The sequence below is a fragment of the Kwoniella bestiolae genome, chromosome 2, assembly GCF_000512585.2.
Source record: "Kwoniella bestiolae CBS 10118 chromosome 2, complete sequence".
Taxonomy (NCBI): Eukaryota; Fungi; Basidiomycota; class Tremellomycetes; order Tremellales; family Cryptococcaceae; genus Kwoniella; species Kwoniella bestiolae.
This window is the reverse complement of record NC_089242.1, coordinates 1,782,366-1,800,080: the sequence shown is the minus strand read 5'-3', so window position 1 is coordinate 1,800,080 and position 17,715 is coordinate 1,782,366. Positions and strand designations below refer to the sequence as shown.

Below are 17,715 nucleotides of genomic sequence, written 5' to 3'. Positions count from 1 at the left end.
TTTTGGTTTGTAGAGCAAGTCTGTTCGTAGAATAGGTGTTCTTTGTATGTAAATATATGTAGACATGTACCCGTGAACGCTTCAAATTGACACTCTGCCGCTCATGTTCGTGTCCAGACTCTTACATCATACATCATTCAACATTTTACACTATAGAACATTTACGATATAATATGATTGATATATGATATTTCACTAACCCAGATCAAAACCAAAAAAGACTAGTCGAGTATTCGTTACACCTTTAAGATTCGAGTGAAGACAAGAAAAAAAGAAGATTTGCCCACAAACAGTTAAATAGGATATACAAGAGATTAAGATATCGGCAATGTTTCGCACACCCACCTGTCCAGAAACTCATCGTATCCCTATACAACCACTCCACCTCTTCAATCCCATTCAATACGCCTGACCATCACCACCCCCCCACCAAATCCCACCATTATACATCCCACTCTCCTCACTACCCATCATCAGTCCCATCCCCATTCCCAGATCACTCGCACCCCCCAAATCATTACTACCATGATCCAATCCTAAACCCAAGTCCAAACCAAATTCGTTTCCTGTCTTAACATTATCTAAACCAGGTTGGTTCTGGCTCGCATTGTGCGAGTACTGTGCAGTATGCGGTACCAAGGGCACACTGGTCGACCCAACAGTCTTGATGCTTTCGGGGGAATTATCGCTCTCCTCACCACCCTCCAGGAGATTCGAGTTGGTCCTGAACAGTTCGGGAGTGGGTAATTCCTCGGTGAGTTGCGAGACATCTATGAACTGTTCGAACATGTCGTCTTTCCCACCCCCATTCCCATTTCCATTTGCAACCCCGGTTATACCATTGACCATCATCGAGTTACCATTGTTGTGAGCAGGGATAGTACCGATATTACCCAAACTATTCAGCTGATTAGCTTCCACCTGAGAAGCTTGGAAAGCCTCATAAGCCTGCGTGAAGATCTGCCAAGTATCCAGCGGTAATCCAGCTATTAGGTCCGCCTCCCCCTGCTGACTCGTACCAGATGATACGTGGGGCAAGATTCCAGCCGCGAGATTGAGTTGAGTCTGATTATCGAAGAAGTTCTTGTTCTGATCCAGTTCAACTTGATTGATAATCTCGTTAGGGGTGAGATCGATGCCCAGAGCATTGGCTGAAAGTCCATCCCCATTTGGTAGAGACAAATCGGGTGGAGCAGTAGTAGTAATAGTGGGTTTAGCCGTAGAAGTAGAGGGACCCTTCATCATGGACTCTTTCACCTCCGCCATCAACTCTTTGGGGGTCTTATTACTAGTGACGTTCTGGAGGGCCGTGGCGGAATTGACAGCGTTGGAAGATTGTCTCTTCCGTTTACCACCGCTCTTCTTGACTGAACTGGGCGAATCGGTGGGCGTACCCATCTGGTTCATATTGGACAGAGCGGGAGTCTTGACACTTTCGGGAGTTTGTCCAGGACCAGATCCAGAGGGAGTCGCAGGTGATCCTTTGGCTCCCTTGGCTCGTTTCGCAGGAGGGGGTTTCAGATCTTCTACTCTGAGTGATTTGTGTCGAGCGGCGATCGCTTCAGCGAGGTTGGCAGGGGAACTTCCAACAGGTTGTAGCTGGGCTATAGACTGATTACCGGTCAATGGACCTTGGTTTTGACCTTGTTGCTGACTCTGCGATTGAGACTGAGCCTGGTTCTGAGCAATAAATTGAAGTTTCGCTTTGTTCAATGCCGAAGCCATATCTTTCAACATCATCGAACCACCAGGTTTGTCCATCAACGCTCGATACATCGATTGAGCTCGGGCCATCAATTGCGCCAAGCCTAATTTGATTCGATGGAGATCCGAGACATTGAGAATGTATCGCTCAGTCTCAGCGGCAGAGTTGGCGTATAGCGCAGAAGTGTACTACAATCGACGTAAAGCTGAGCTCGTACAGCCCCTGAGCGTGAGAAACAGCATACTCACCATAGAAACTATTTGAGGCCCAGCAGACATTTCCGGCGCACCCATCTCCTGCATCATCATCAAGAACATCGGTACTCTTGTTTCAGCCTCTTTGATGATGGGCATCAACTGGTTCAGCTCATTTCGATAAGCTTCTCTATCGACACCAGGTATAGATGGGTTTTTCTCTACTCAACAAACCGGCATCAGCTAATATGACCCGACATCGGACAAACGATACTCACCAAGTTTAGCTCTAACTTGAGTTTCCTGAGTTTTGATAAACTCATAGATCTTCAGCGGATTGCCTTTAACGCTGAACCCTCCTTGCGCTTGAGATTGACTCTGGTTCTGAACTTGACTCTGGGATTGCGGAGCATCTTGAGTCGCAGCACTAGCAGGCTGTGTAGGTTGAGCAGACTGCTGTTGAGTCTGCTGGGGTACGACCTGTTGCGCTAATCCCTCCAAAGTACCAGTCCCAGGTCCAGCGTTTTTAGCAGCTTCCAAGAACCTCTTTTGCTGTTCGCTAAGTTGAGGTACCTGGCTCTGCGAGTTTGATAGATGTCCCTGCGCAATCTGCGGACTAGGGTTGACTTGTTGTTGCGGAGGTTGTTGGAACTGCTGTTGCTGCTGGATTGGTTGTTGCTGTGATTGTTGTTGCTGCTGCTGCTGCTGAGCTTGAGCTTGTTGCTGCTGTTGAGGTTGACCAACATTCTGTCGACTCTGCTGAATTCTAGCCATGAACAGATTCTCAAGTGGCTGAAGAACTTGAGCATAGCATGCTCTAGCCTGTTGAGCGGCATTAGGGGTCGATATCAAGGGCTGAGGCTGGTTTGGCTGAACAGGATCCAGAGCGAGACCACTTTGACCAGCTACGATCGTCCATCTAGATGGATCAATCTGTACGATTCACGCCGATCAACATCCGTAAAGGTCATACAGGTCAAACACGAGAGCAGCTTACCTTAGCACTTCCACCATTTTTCAACACAATCTGGAACAGCTTGTGTAGATTTAGCGGTTTGCCCTCGATGATTGGGTTCTGGACATTGATATTCGGATGAAGCTGTTTCAGGGTGTGCCAAAAGTTTTCTTCGGGAAGGTTCATCGATTCGAATCCCACCGAAGGTGGAGGCGGAGCAGTGTTTTGAGATTGTTGCTGCTGTGGCTGAGACGCAGGATTAGGTAGCCATTGTTGTTGCTGCTGGCCCGGCGCTTGAGGTGGGGGCACGAACTGCTGTGGCTGCTGCTGTTGCTGTTGAGGTCCAGTGTTCTGCTGAACGGGAGTAGAGAATTGTGGAGGAAGAGTCATTTGGTTCATCGTCGGAGTGATCAACTCGATAGGATTGTTCTGACTACCTTGTTGAGGCGGTTGACCCTGATATGATCGTTGTCTGGCATGCTGAGGTTGGGTAGATATCTGTGGTTGTTGTTGAGGTTGCTGTTGTTGTAGCAGTGGTTGTTGTTGCCCCTGGCCTTGACTCTGATTACCCATAAGTCGAGAGATGTTACTGTTCGCTACTTGGAGCAACATATTCGGATCCATATTCATCAATGCTTGGGTGGCATTTGGCGCACTCATACTGTCATTGTCGTCAATTCATCAGCTTCGACATTTAATTCATATCAAGAAGGAGAAGATGCACTTACAAAGCGGTAGCCACACTGAGCGCATCTTGAGGAATGACCAAACCTCGTTTCTTGATCTCCGCCACTAACAACAGTAGATGAAATTTACTGAGCTGTTCGTTGGCTCCAGAATTCCCGGATTGCAAGCTATCGTACAGCTTCTTTGCAATCAAAGAGGCGGCATTGATGAGCTTGTCGTTCGGCCATGAGGGTATTTGCTCGAAGTATTGCATTCTGTTGTTCGAACCTGAACTCGTGGTTGTAGGAGGGGCCATCGAACCCGATGCAAGTGTAGGAGTTTGCATCTGCGGAGTTGATTGAGTGGGTGCTATTTGAGACTGCTGATGAGGTTGGGCTTGTGGTCTCTGTGGAGGTGGGCCAAGTTGTTGTTGAGCCATTTGAGGCGTAGGGCGTTGGGCTTGGCCTTGACCTTGAATTTGGGGGACCTGAGATTGGGAGAGGTTTTGCTGTAACATCTGGTATGGTTGATTCATGTTCACTCCTAAGCCTGCTTGACCGACACTAGGATTGACGTTCGGCATCGGTTGTTGAGGCGACGCCATAGGTAGATTGGGCTGTTGCATTTGAGGAGTTTTCAGTCCGCTTCGCTGTTGACGTTCTTTCATCTGCTGCAACTGCAAGGCGAATATATCAGGTCAGCTTAAAATCGTCCTAGATGCTGTGCAAACTTACCGCTTCCAACTGTGACAACGTATTGGCATACTGGTTACCTTGTTGACCTTGGCCCATGTTGAATTGTCCGTTATCTGAGACGATCCTAGGCTGTTGAGGCTGGGGTTGAGGTAGGTGCTGTTGGGGTTGTGGCTGATGCATCTGTTGTTGCGAAGGTGGTCTCTGGGGAGGTTGTTGCTGATTAGGTTGTTGCTGATTAGGCATTTGGCTTGGGTAACCCATTCCCACTCCCAATTGACCATTTATACCAACTCCAATCGGTTGCTGTTGCTGAACCTGTTGCTGCTGCTGCTGTTGAGCCTGTTGCTGCTGGACCTGTTGTTGTTGTTGCTGCACCTGAGCTTGGGCTTCTCTAGCACGCTGTTGCTGTGTATTAGTCATCATGGTGATAGTGCGCTGCAGATCTTCCATAGCCAATTGCATGTTCCCACCATGTTTTTTCATAACAGCTTGAGCGAGATCAGGTCGGTTTCGAAACAATTCAGTGATTTGTGGGTTGATCGAGCTGACATTCCCAAGTTGTTGAGCCTGCATGGCCTGTTGGTTGGGTTGAGGCTGCTGTTGAGGTTGTTGAGGTCGCATGGGTAGTTGTTGCTGAGGTTGGGGTTGCTGATTTTGAACAGGTGTATGGGTATTGCTGGTAGCTTGGGATAACATGCTATAGCGTTAGAGAGGGGATGGATCAGCACTCGAAGCGATGCAGCAGATCGTGAGTGACGCCAAGCGTGTGGGTGATGGGATGCAACTGAGCGAGAGATGACTGATTGGCCATCATTTGACCACGATCGACAGAAACGGAAACTCACTTTGACAGCATTAGCCTCCTACCTTGTTCGGAATCCCCAACCATACCCATCTGGTTCATCCCTTGCATATTCTGCATTTGCTGTTGTTGCTGTTGCTGGGTAGGTTGCTGCTGCTGCTGAGCGGGATTAGGTTGTAAAGCCAGACCTTGTTGTTGTGAGTGTATACTATATCCCTGTTGAGGTTGAGGTTGCGGTAGCGGCTGCTGTTGCTGATTATACAATTGCGGTTGGTGAGGATTAGGTTGTTGTTGTTGTTGAGGCTGTTGAGGGTTCATCATGTTCATACCAGGTAATCCAGCCATGTTCATCGGTTGAGCCATACCTTGGAACTGCTGTTGGGGGTTTGGCTGCTGTTGTTGCGTCTGTTGTTGAGCATTTGGCGGGTTGATACCTAATCGTTGTTGCTCCATCCTGGCCACATTCTGCCCTTGTAATCTGTTGAACATAGGTAACATGATATTCTGCAATGCCCCGTTGAGATCGTTCGGACCATTGGGATTATTAGGGTTCTTCTGCTGCTGCTGCTGTTGTTGCTGTTGTTGTAACTGATTCATATTGATGTTACCCTGTTGAAGTTGTGGTTGCATCGCATTAGAGATTTGCTGCTGCTGTTGACTGGTCAAGCTGGCGAAGAGAGCGGGGTTGAGCTGGGCGGGGTTATACCCGTTGACTTGTTGGTATGGGTTCGACATGATGACTGCGAACGAAGGGGTGATGATACCATGAGTTAGCGGGGTCAATCTGGGATGTAAGGGGGTTTGACGAGAGTGATGCATTACGAGTGGTACAATTCGACTCACCGGATTGGTATTGTCCTCTTGCTCCAGTACGGCCAAGACACTCCCTCAAAGTGGTAACACCGAAATAACCAAGACTTTCGGCCTTACACCAAAAGTCGTCTTGAGAAGGATGAGGATGAGTGAGGAAGGGAGGATCAGAAGATCAATCTACCTCCTTCACCCAGTTGCAACCTCCCTTAACGGAGTTTCTATAACGTAAGAAGGTCGAGCTGATGTCAGCAGGAATTGGAGGAGGTTGTTCAGGAGGAGTGAGGTAAAGGATGAAGAGCATGTTGAGTTCATAATGGTGTACTCACCTAGGAAAGTGAAGAAGCCTTCTTTATACCTCTGATGGCGACTACTTCGGTGTATCCGGGCACCGCAATCCAGTCCACTTGATTTGATCTATTTCTCGCCCCTCTCCAAGCAAGAGACCAAGATTGAGTGTCTTCTAGATGTTTATAGGTATACTGTAAGCCAAAGCAAGATGATCTCGTCCAAAGGTTGAGAAGATAGGTCGATAGATTGATGGAATGAAGTAAAGTGAGATGAAGTGAGATGAAACCGAGTGTGCAGCAACTATCTTTGGGGATCCAGAGTGAGAGTGAGAGTGTGGGTGAAAGGGATTCAGGTATGTGCGTTGATTGTTGTGTGTATGGTGTGTAGCGTGAAAAGTCGTGTTTTGTATGTCCGTGTAATGTGATTGATGTGTATTGATCGTGATGCAAGTTGATGTTGAATGGACTGAACTATAATGTGATGTTGTATCTTGGGACAAGAGTACTCCTCCTTCTAACTGTGATTGTCTCCCACTATGTCGTGATAGTACAGAATTGGCAGATTACGGTCTTCCAATTTCAATATGTCTTCTTTTCACGCTGACTATCACGAGATACCAGATCAAACTTGGTGTCGAGGTTGGGTTTTGATTTTCAGGTAACGCTGCGATGATCCTTTGATGTACTGAGCACGCTTGTGTTTGTCGCTTGTCGCTCCAGGGAATGTGAGGTAGTAGGTGAATGATACAAGAAAAGAGACGAAGCCAGCCCAACCAATATCGCAAGGTGATAGATTACAATACAAAATATTCTAATCAACTAACTCGTATACGACCATCTAACATCTCTACCATCTACCTTGGATGAAGCATGTCTTACCTTCGCTTTTTCTCCTTGAATCACAAATGACAAATGATCGGAAATTACCCGATACAGTAAATATCGCAGTACCATATCCCCCATCTTCCCCACATTCGGTTGTATGTGCTGAGTATGAAACCGGAATATCAATTTGATCACGTAACTTGACATGGTCACGGTCTGATTTGTAATGTGTACTGTAATACTGCAAGAGAACGTAAAGTGCATCAAGTCAAGTCAATCTATATATACGAACGCAACTCATGAAAAAGGGAAGGGTATATATCAAAATCAAGGCTACTCTTGCTGTTCAAGCATGAGAAACAATGTCCATTTGAATCACTCTCTCTCGTGTTAAGATTCACTACTTGGTGTTGGTCACCAACATAGTACCAAACACGTAATCCCACATCTTCGAAGTAACTCCAAAACCAAGTTCAAAGTTCTTGTAATGATGAGCAAGGTGGTACCTCTTCATCTCAGCGAGGTAGGCTGGCAACTTGGTATGATGCAGAGCGTAGTGGCCTATCGCATCGTCCCAACCAAAATCAGCTCAATCCTTTCCATGCACTACACGGGAGAGAGAGAAGAGAGAGAAAGAGCGAGAGGGAGAGGGAGAGAGACAACCCACCCATATCATACATCACATACATCGCAAAACTCCCACTGATAATCCCATTAGCGATCGCCTTGGGGAAAAGCAAGTGCGCCAATCGGGTAAAGGGAGTTTGCAAGACGAAGAACAGAAGTGGAGGCATGACCAGCCTCAGCCTGTCCATGGGGAGGTAATGGTGAACACCGTGTAAGAGGAAGTGCAAGGTGATTGCCCATGGCGCGTCGGGGAGATAGTAATCCAGATGAAACAGGAATCGATGGAGGAGGTATTCGAGAATCGTCCAGATTAGGACACCGAGGGAGAAGCATGTGAACCATGATGAGAGGGAGAAGACTGTGGCGGAGGGTAAGACGGAGAGGTTGGGTGGGAATTGCAAGAGTTGCTTGGCGGAGAGGGAGCTGCGGAAGTGTAAATGTATCTATCAGCTCTAGATCGGCGTAATTCTTTGGATAACATGTTGCTCTGGCGCTGTGACTTGAGATCACACCATAGTCGATACAACTTGACTCGTAGCGCAATGAAAGCTCTTCGATACCACTCGCCTAATCTGCGCGTTTGAACCCATAATACCAAAGAACAGACACTTACGGATCATTGAACTGCCCCACACTCAACACCCCCAAAAACGCAGCAATAGGCCACCAAACCAACGGCACAACATACCACTGCGTCCGTGTGAACGGTTCCAGCAAATCACTGCCAAACATCCTAGCAGATTCCTTGAGGTGTCTAGGCTCGTGGACCTGGGAGAGGTAGTACTCTTTAGTCCAGGGGGCGGTCCATACCTGCATTAAGAGGGGTTTGGAGAGGTCGATGAATTTGTTGGTGTTGAAGTCGGATAGGAGGTCGGTCTCGTCTGGATGGAAATTTTCGTCTGCGACCCAGTCTGTGTGGGGGAGGGGTTGGGTGGGGTAAGTGGGTGAAAAGAAGGGAAAAAGAAAGGGATATCATTAATAACCGTCACTCATGTTTGATATTATATTGGTACGTAGAAAACCACACCCACCCTCACTAACAATCTTCTCTCCCCCACCCAGCTCCCCAACCCTAAACTCTTCCATCATCTCATAAGCAGCCTTGGAGTGTACATGCTGCGTCTCATCCGACATGACCTGTCCGATATCCCTCCCACCATATTCCAAAATGATGTCGTCCCCACCTGGATGATCGGGTAGGAAAGCGGTGAGGTCATATACTTTGCCAGAGTAGGTGACGAGGGTGGACGATCGGGTGGTATCTGCGAAACCAGGGGCAGCGGGATCAGTATCATTCATTCTCATCATTTTGACCGGAACGATCAGTAGGGTAGATTCCCTTCTATACTGTCTGTATGATATGCATTGAAGACGATCACTCACGTCTCGATACCTCCGCCAGGGAATATACCCTCCCTCTAGGATGTGACTGAGCAGTAGCAGATTTTGACATTTTGCCTCGGTAGGTCGCGAATATTATATTATATCTGCTCGAAATCAAATTTTCAGGCAGTGGCGATGGGTAGTGGTAAATAAACGAAAGGAAAGAATGGAAGGAAAGAAAGTGTCGAATATGTATGAGTAGAGCAGGATAGGATGGGATAGGATGAGGATGGATAGAAGATGTCAAAGTGGGATGAAGAACAAGGTCGAAGGATCGAATGAACAAACAAACAAATATACTGTACAAAGAATGAATGGATGGTGGTCGGGTCGGAACGTTACGCATGCACCACCAAAGCAAAGTATATGAGTAAACAAATCAAAATCAAAATGAACTACGAAGTCCGTGGATCCATTACAAATTTACTAATCAACCTCGTACAGCAAAGTGGCAAATCCTATTAGGCAAACTAAACCGCGGCCGCCGATCTCACGCGTTCAGAATCATACCTCGGCTATCGCTCATCGCCCAATATCGCTCGCTATACTGATGCATATCCTCGTCAACATGCTATGATCCCAACCCTCCTCTCCACTCCGAGGATGTACCACACTAGAAATGATTGAAATAGATAAACGTTGAACAAAAGAAAGAAAAGGTCTATAATGTGCAAGGGTATCGTATATAGAATTATGATTATTGACTTTTTTTCCCACTCGAAAGACCTCCCTCCACTGAATGCAGAAGGATAAAAAAGGAAAAGGAATTCCCCAAATCCCAAAAGATCACATTGAATGATGGTATATGTGATTTTGTTGTCAAAGCATCATGCTCATCCCCCTAACCCTTACCTAACCCGCTGGTAGAACAACAAATAAGCAGTCTTCTCCCTCCCACCTATCAATCCGATCTTCCCGCTCTCGGCCTCTTCCTTGGAAACTATAACATCCTCCTTAGGTATGTTAGTCACCAACTCATCGTCAAAGTGGATCCAACCTCCTCCATCTTGTCGAGAAACCGCGACTGTATAATGCCCTCCTGAAGCTGAAGTACCGTGGTGGTAGACGACTATACGAACCAGATCAATCAGCTCGTCATCCCGATCACATGCAAACGACGCATCACTCACCTCCGAACAACTTGTATTTAATAGCTCCCACGCCCCTTCTACCCGGTGATATAATCTCTGTACCGCGCAGAACACAACATCATCAGCAAAACTTCCTTCACCCAATATCAAAGCATGATACACCGCCAACTTACCAGGAGGAACCACCAGCTCCTGCCCGTACGCCACACCCTTATCTTTCTTAACCACATTATACTCCTTCGGATCATACACGAACCTCTTCAAATGCAATATCCAAACCTGAGGGAACGTCTCAATCAACATCTGCTTCGTAGCGTCCACTTGAGTCTTCTTAGTCTGGGACCACACTCCCGGCACGATCTCAGGTTCAGTCAAGTGTTTGAGAGCATGTTCTATGGAAAGTACACTGGGAGATTGAATATCCAATTGGAGGGGTTGATAAGGTTCGAGAGTGACTGAATCTTTCGATCCGGGAGTCTTGAGTAGACTCCGGATGGTACCTCCGAATATACGCGATATGGCTGATTCCTTTGATTCGGTCGCCCGGACCACATGGGTTTTCTGTTTCTTGCCTACTTCCAACCATCCCGATTCGTCTCCAGCTCCGGGTGAGACGGGTCGGGAGATCTCTCTCTCTCGATGATCGCTTTCACCATTTGGTACTGGTTTGGATGCGCTGCGGGAAGTGGACGTTTGAGTACGCGATAAGACGTATAGCAACTCTTCGTGTAAGGTGTTCAAGAAGAAACCGAGATATTCTTCAGCATCTTCTTGGTGTCCTCGCTAAATCGGACGACTCCATCAGCTGATGTCGTGCGGGAATAGGGTTTGACTCACCCTCATCGAATCAAACCTCTTGTTCTCCTTCATAGCATCATATACATTCTCCGGGATAAACGCTTCTCTTCTTGGATCTTTACCTTTACCTTTTGGTGTAGAGGTGCCACTTGCGGTGGGACCGTTGGGTATAGGAGCAGACGGAGGTGGGAAGGGAGCGTTGAATTCGCGCAGGAAGATGATCCTACCATGGCAAGACGAGTCAGCTGAGAAATTGTCTCATGAAAATCCAGCAACTCACATGGCCTCGAGAAGAGGTGTCTTCCTAGCTAAATCAGCTTTCAGACGTTTACCGAGCTCTTCAAACAATTCTGTGAATGGTGAGCAATAAACCAGAACTTGCAGTATCTGACGAAAACCGATATCAGCTACGTGTCGCACGAATACTTGGATTTGCCAGCTGAAAACTCACGGTATTGGCAAAGCACATATTCCCAGTATTGATCAAACCTCTAGGTAAAGTAGCTTGCGTATTTTCCTTTCCTTTGCCTTTAACACCTTCACTTAATAACCTGGCCAATTCCTCCTGAGGCGTCATGGTAGCTCCGACAGCAGCAGCAGCAGCGTAATTGAAGGGTGCCTTCTTCTTCTCGACCGGTGCAACAGCAGGAGCAGTGTCAGTATTGGTTTCGGTAGAAGGAAGTCTGGATGGGCCAGCTTCATTTTCAACGTTGGGAAGAGATGTGCTGGATCTGGCAGGGGAAGCGGCTTTGGAAGGTGTAGCTGAAGATGATGCTGCAGATGGTCCACGGACTAAGGCCGCCCAGCTGGAAGGTTTTACCTTAGGTTGAGGAGTAGATGTTTCGGATGATGAAGTGGAGGACTTTGTTTCGGGAGCGGGCGCCGATTCTTCGGCTGCGGGTAAGCTTATCTTGACTGGTGATGTTGGGACCTCCAATTCTGTCGAGTCAACTTCCCCAAAGACCAGTTTCTTCGCTTCATTATTTGCTTGGGATTTTGACGATCTTTTATGAGCACCAAAAACGAAGATGATTTTCTTCTTGCTAGCGTCCTTCTTTCCCTTCTTGGATCTCTTAACCTTCTTTTCGGTGGAAAATCCCACTTCTTCCACTTTGACAGTGGCCGGTATGAACTTCTTCAGGTCGCTGGAATAGGCATTCGATTTCTCCGAAGTGTGATCTGGTCTGAAATTGGACAATCTAAGAGAGCCAAAAGAAGTGGATACGGAGGTAGACGCTCCTTTCCTCCCGGAAACACTGGAGCTAGCGGAAGAGAGAGATGGACCTGATACGCGCCTCGAAGATGAGCCAGAGTTGGGCGAAATAATTCCGGCTAACCCTTCCCCAACGAATGTCCAGCCTGATTGGGATTGAGCAGATCGGGGAGAAGTGATGGTAGGTAAGTCACCTTCAGGAGCTTTAGGTGTCTGAGCGGATACGGGTGATGAGACGGTTGTAGCGGCCGTAGATTCGGTAGCATTGGTGGTGGAAGCTGAGATGTTGGGGTTGGTAGATCGCGTGGAAGATGATAAAGGTGTTTCGGATTTGGTTATTAATCCTAATCCGTGATCGACACCGGGTACTCCGTCTTTCCCGCTGACACTTTCCCGCGCACTTCTATCACTCGTGATGGTCTGCGCTTGGCTCTCGGAATCGGAATGATCATCTATATGGCCATTCGGTATCGAACTCGTATCGTTCTTCTGACTTTCCGATGCGGGGACAGCCGATGAAGGTTGAGAGGTTTGATCAAAGGTGGACGAGGTGGTATCGCCGTTTGGAACAGGAGTGGAAGAAGGTTGAGAGTTTGCTCGGGAGCCAGAAGCAGATGACGGTGTGAAGTTGAAGCCAGCTGCAGAAGGATTGAGACTTTTACTGAATGTCCTACCCACATTCTGTATAGGCGCAGGAGGTATGTATCCGTCCTGATATCCACCGTATCCACCATAATTAACATGAGGCTGTTGTTGATGTTGCTGATATCCTGGATATCCTACACCCACGCCATAGGCGTACGGGTGATTCGGAGGATAAGTGGGATGGAATGGCTGATGATGCTGTGAAGGGGGGATATGACCATTTATACTTTGATCGTGAGAGGGGAAGTTTGGTGGCGGATGAGCATCTACCTCTTCAGCATTTCCATTCGACTGACTTGGGTACTGCTGTTGAGAGTATGATTCAGGAGGGATTGGGTAGTTTTGCTGTTGAGGATAAACTCCGTAAGGGATATGTTGATATGTTTCTGTTGGATATCCTGCATACCCATTCTGCATGGTAGCTGGACCAGGACCTCCTCCGCCACCCATCTGCATACCTGGATAACCACCATAAGGATGCTGGTGGTACATTTGTTGATAATTTGGATGTGGATAATCTTGATATCGGTTATATTGTTGCGGAGCAGCTGAATTATAGGGAATATGACGTGGTGGTTGGGGTTGAGGTGGATAATATGGTTGTTGCTGCTGTTGATACATGTATTGGTTTTGAGTGTTCGCCAAGTTAGGTTGCTGCGAGTACGATGGTCCTAATGAGTATGGTGCAGAGTTGATGGAAGCAAAAGTGGGCATGGTAGGTGGCGGTTGAGGTGGAGGGTTATTCGATATCGATGGGGAAGTGGAAGGATCGGGTTGGGGCTGGAAGGGTGTAGGTGGTTGCGATATCTGTGAAGGAGGAGGAAGCGTCGAGGAAGACGCCATCGGAGCCTGCATCTGATATCAACGATTGTATCAGTGACTGAAAACCGCGAAAGACACAATTGACGATCGAAGATTACGGATTCAAGAGGAAAATGGTATAACCATTCAGACGATAAAGTTTAGGTCTTCCGCCATGTCACACGATCTGTAGAAACACTCACGATGCACTACTTGATATGATACCTGCACCGCTGCCTTGGAAGAGCGCTCGTATCAGGTTATGCTGGAGGGAGGAATAGGTGCGTGGGCGGAACCGAGTTAACGAATTGTGAAGAAAGTCGAGTCGAATGCTCAGAGCTATTTTGGGAGCCAGACAAGTCGATTGTATGCGAGGGAAGGAGCGGTCGTCTGAGCAAGACACTGGTAGCTGCTGAGGTATCGAAAGGCTGAAAGGCTAAAGAAGTTGCGCACAAGAAGGCGAGCAAGTATATGATATTGAAGTGAATGAGGTTTGGGGGATACTAGCAATGAGCTCTCTCTACTAGTAGTAGTATCTGTATCTCTGACTATTACTAACTCATTCGCCCATGATTCATGCATTCACTGCTTGGGATGACAGCGGTTCATTCATTATTTTCTATCATCATTATTCATCCATTTATCCCATTCACACTGCAAATCACGTGACAATCAAAAATCACTCTAAAAAACCATCCACCCACCGAAAATTCAATTTCACAGAATGGGTAGATGTTGGTAAACGAGTTCAAATACACCATACCTAGATACAAAATACATCATTGAAAACAAAACATCCTTGTTAATCCCCCACCTGGAATCGTATACCATACGCCTGCAAGACAGACGAATCGACGACAGGATCTCAATCATAAATCTGTTCTTCCTTTCTACCCTCAAATCTAATCTATAATTCGTGATGGCTTTCGGTTAGTCAACAAATACCTCAAATGGAAATATAACCTTAACATTCATCGTGCTAATATCTCTGATCTGACATAGGTGATCGAGGAGGACGTGGTGGTGGTCGAGGAGGTGGCCGAGGAGGATTCGGCGGTGGACGAGGTGGTGCCGGTGGTGGTGGTAGAGGTGGATTCGGTGGTGGTGGACGAGGAGGTGGTGGTGGTAGAGGTGGACCCAGAGGAGGAGGTGCCGCTCGAGGTGGAAGGGGTGCACCAAGAGGTGGCCCCGGTGGACGAGGTGGTGGCAGAGGTGGTAAACCAGGAATGGGCAAGAAGGGACCCGGTGCCGTCACTCTCGAACCCCACAAGCACGCCGGTGTATACATCGCCAAGGGTAAAGAACACTTGTTGGTCACGAGAAACATGACTCCCGGAGAATCAGTATACGGTGAAAAGAGGGTATCGATCGCTTCCACAAATGCCGAAGGTGAGGAAGAGAAGATCGAGTACAGGGTGTGGAACCCTTTCAGAAGTAAATTGGCGGCTGGTATCTTGGGTGGTTTAGATAACATCTACGTGAGTAATCCCCTAACAAGCAAGAAGGTGTTTGAGTACATATTATTGATCATCGATATCCTGCAGATCAAACCCGGAGCCAAGGTACTTTATCTCGGTGCTGCTTCCGGTTCTTCCGTCTCTCACGTATCAGATATCGTCGGTCCCGAAGGTGTAGTATACGCTGTTGAGTTCTCCCACCGACCCGGTCGAGAATTGATCGGTATGGCCAAGAAGAGGACGAACGTTGTCCGTGAGTGTACTCTGCGAGCGATATTGAGAAACTTACTGGCACACCATACTGATCATGTCCAAAATCAATAGCAATCGTCGATGATGCTCGTCACCCCCAGAAATACCGAATGCTCGTCCAAATGGTCGACGTAATCTTCGCGGATGTCGCCCAACCTGATCAAGCGAGAATCATCGCTTTGAACGCTCATCATTTCCTGAAGAACAGCGGTGGTATCGTCATTTCCATCAAGGCCAACTGTATCGATTCTACTGCCCCTGCTGCTCAGGTGTTCGCCAGTGAAGTCAACAACATGAGGAAGGAAGGTATCAAACCTAAGGGTGAGTCATATATACTTCTTCAACGTGTCTTCCCAGACTGGACATGTGCTTATGCGTCTGATACTTGTTTGCAGAACAACTTACCCTTGAACCTTATGAGAGAGATCACGCTATCGTCGTTGGTGTGTACGAGAGACACTCCGGTAACTAGACAGGCGAGGATGCATAGTAAACCATCAAACCGTCATTTCCATCATATATAACCTTCTCCATTCCATTCATTGACATTCAACTTTCGTTTCGTTGTCTTTCCCTTTTCCCTTTGGTATCATCTTTGCCTACTTACATATAGCTTGATGAGAATGTATGAGATGATTTGCTTGAATGGACAATAGCAGTGGGAGGAACAGGTTTTGCCAAGCTCGGAGGGAGGGGACAATCCGAAATTTCGGCACATGTCATGAACAGCATCGATTCGATCGAGTTTGGACTTGTTCGAAGACAAGACAAGCAGCATTTGCGTTCGTGGCTAGTCAGATGACAGATATAGCGATATGCATCACAATCAGAGGAACTACGTGAACTTCAAATGAGCTGAGATGACATCGCAGACCAATACAGCAGGGGCAGAGTGAAAGGGCAGCTCTACGGAGAAGGATGTCGAAGTAGACAGGATATGAAGGGTAGTCCAGACAAGAGAGGGGATCCCTGTGCCTGGTTCCAGAGTTTCGACTGTATTTCTTGGCGAAATAAGAGTATCTACTTAGACTCGCACCACAGCTTTTACTACAGATTAGATAGGATTGTCCATCCTTGGTTCTGCATACGACTACCCTCGACCCGGGCTCGATGGTGGATGCTTCACCTCCCGGCAGCTTGTGCAGTGGGTTAGGACACTCTCGGCTCGCCGTCCATGTGGATGCTGATGCCGCGGGCGTGTTGTACGAGGTTCGACCGGACGAGACGGATTGAGAGTTGAATCCCTTGGCCTGTGGATTCAGCTCGAGGTCTGAGCGAGACTTAGTGATTGGGCGGTAGGCTGAGGCCTTTGGATCCATATTCGACGAATGTGACGTGTTCTGGGGAACGCAATGGTCCGTTAAGCAGTAAGTAGCGAATAATGAAAGTTGATAGATCGATGACAACAGTCCGAGTCAGAATCTCGAGTGACAGTTATTAGCCTTCAAAAAGCCGCTATTGGTCTCGACTCAGATGTGAGTTGAGAAACGATGACAGTAGATCATGCCTCTGCCCCTGGGGCTTGTGAAAGGATACGTTTATCTGATTCTCGAGTTGAATGGAGCTGTTACCCTGGCTGCACAGCATACTGCACGTCATTTACATTTCAGACTGTCATTGATCCTTTAATGCTAATATGGTCAATAGCCCTTGAGGCTGTACAATGGCTGGGACCAAATCGGAGGTTGACAGTGGATGTCATTGGAGCAGAGTGACAGGCGAGGGATTTTGCTCTTAGGATCTTCTATTTCCCTTCGTACGCCACCAGAGATTATACTCAGATAACGATGCACATCGAATGTCCATGCCCGCTTGGATTCCATAAACCCTTTGGAACAAAGGCATGAATAGGATGACTACAGGTGCCTAGGCGGTGTGAAACCTTAAAACTGTATCGCCTGCCTATCTCGAATGGATAGACGCATCTTTCAATACACAATCCATCCTAAGCGCCTCTCACCATGAGCCGCAGGCTCATTACAGCTCACCTCTCACGTACCCAGTAGTTGAGGATCATCCTGCACAAATCGCTGTGATTCCCGTCAAGTCGCCACTTTCACTTGCGCCAGACATCGCATGTCTCAATGACTACCTAGGCTTAGGTTACAGACGTTAAAGACACGATGTGCATTTCTGAATTGTCTAGACGGGAATGTGAAGGAAGGATTTACATTGGTATTATATATGAGTACCTCTCAATCGCAGAATGTGGGATGAAGATCATCTCACACCCGGTCATATTCTCGATTAGCTAGTGCTAAAGTGTAGATACGGGTACTTAAACGGTCGATCATCTGTGAAGTCTGAGCTCTCGTGCCGGTCGAAGAGCTGAACGAAGTCAGTTTTCGAACATGACTTGCTGGCATATTGTGAAGAGATTACCACACTCAGGAATGAGGCATGTCTTCTTCGTTTATGCTCCTTAGGGACATACAGAGATCGATGAGGTCTGTACATGGCTCTTTGGCATTGCTTCCCACCCGACTCCCTTGAGATTCAGAGTTGA

General features: G+C 47.5%; 4 protein-coding genes across 4 annotated transcripts; 1 reads left to right on the top strand and 3 right to left on the bottom strand.

Annotated features, from left to right (window-relative positions):
- Positions 1 to 399: 399 nt before the first annotated feature.
- On the bottom strand, positions 400 to 5,752 carry I302_103814 (uncharacterized protein; the record flags this gene model as incomplete). The annotated part of the gene is made up of 7 exons (XM_065869747.1): positions 400 to 1,893; positions 1,954 to 2,120; positions 2,178 to 2,832; positions 2,897 to 3,515; positions 3,583 to 4,196; positions 4,255 to 4,912; positions 5,061 to 5,752. 7 exons carry the CDS (start codon positions 5,750 to 5,752, stop codon positions 400 to 402), a joined length of 4,899 nt encoding a protein of 1,632 aa, XP_065725819.1.
- A 1,590-nt stretch (positions 5,753 to 7,342) lies between these two features.
- On the bottom strand, positions 7,343 to 9,022 carry I302_103813 (uncharacterized protein; the record flags this gene model as incomplete). The annotated part of the gene is made up of 5 exons (XM_019189182.1): positions 7,343 to 7,503; positions 7,610 to 7,992; positions 8,183 to 8,480; positions 8,601 to 8,831; positions 8,953 to 9,022. The coding sequence occupies 5 exons, from the start codon at positions 9,020 to 9,022 to the stop codon at positions 7,343 to 7,345; spliced, it is 1,143 nt and encodes a 380-aa protein (XP_019048744.1).
- Positions 9,023 to 9,800: 778 nt separating this feature from the next.
- I302_103812 (uncharacterized protein) lies at positions 9,801 to 13,542 on the bottom strand (the record flags this gene model as incomplete). Its single annotated transcript, XM_019189181.1, has 6 exons — positions 9,801 to 10,021; positions 10,083 to 10,139; positions 10,217 to 10,826; positions 10,881 to 11,064; positions 11,122 to 11,228; positions 11,293 to 13,542. 6 exons carry the CDS (start codon positions 13,540 to 13,542, stop codon positions 9,801 to 9,803), a joined length of 3,429 nt encoding a protein of 1,142 aa, XP_019048743.1.
- An 877-nt stretch (positions 13,543 to 14,419) lies between these two features.
- I302_103811 (rRNA 2'-O-methyltransferase fibrillarin) lies at positions 14,420 to 15,681 on the top strand (the record flags this gene model as incomplete). The annotated part of the gene is made up of 5 exons (XM_019189180.1): positions 14,420 to 14,429; positions 14,503 to 14,978; positions 15,045 to 15,210; positions 15,282 to 15,530; positions 15,605 to 15,681. The coding sequence occupies 5 exons, from the start codon at positions 14,420 to 14,422 to the stop codon at positions 15,679 to 15,681; spliced, it is 978 nt and encodes a 325-aa protein (XP_019048742.1).
- Positions 15,682 to 17,715: the final 2,034 nt, after the last annotated feature.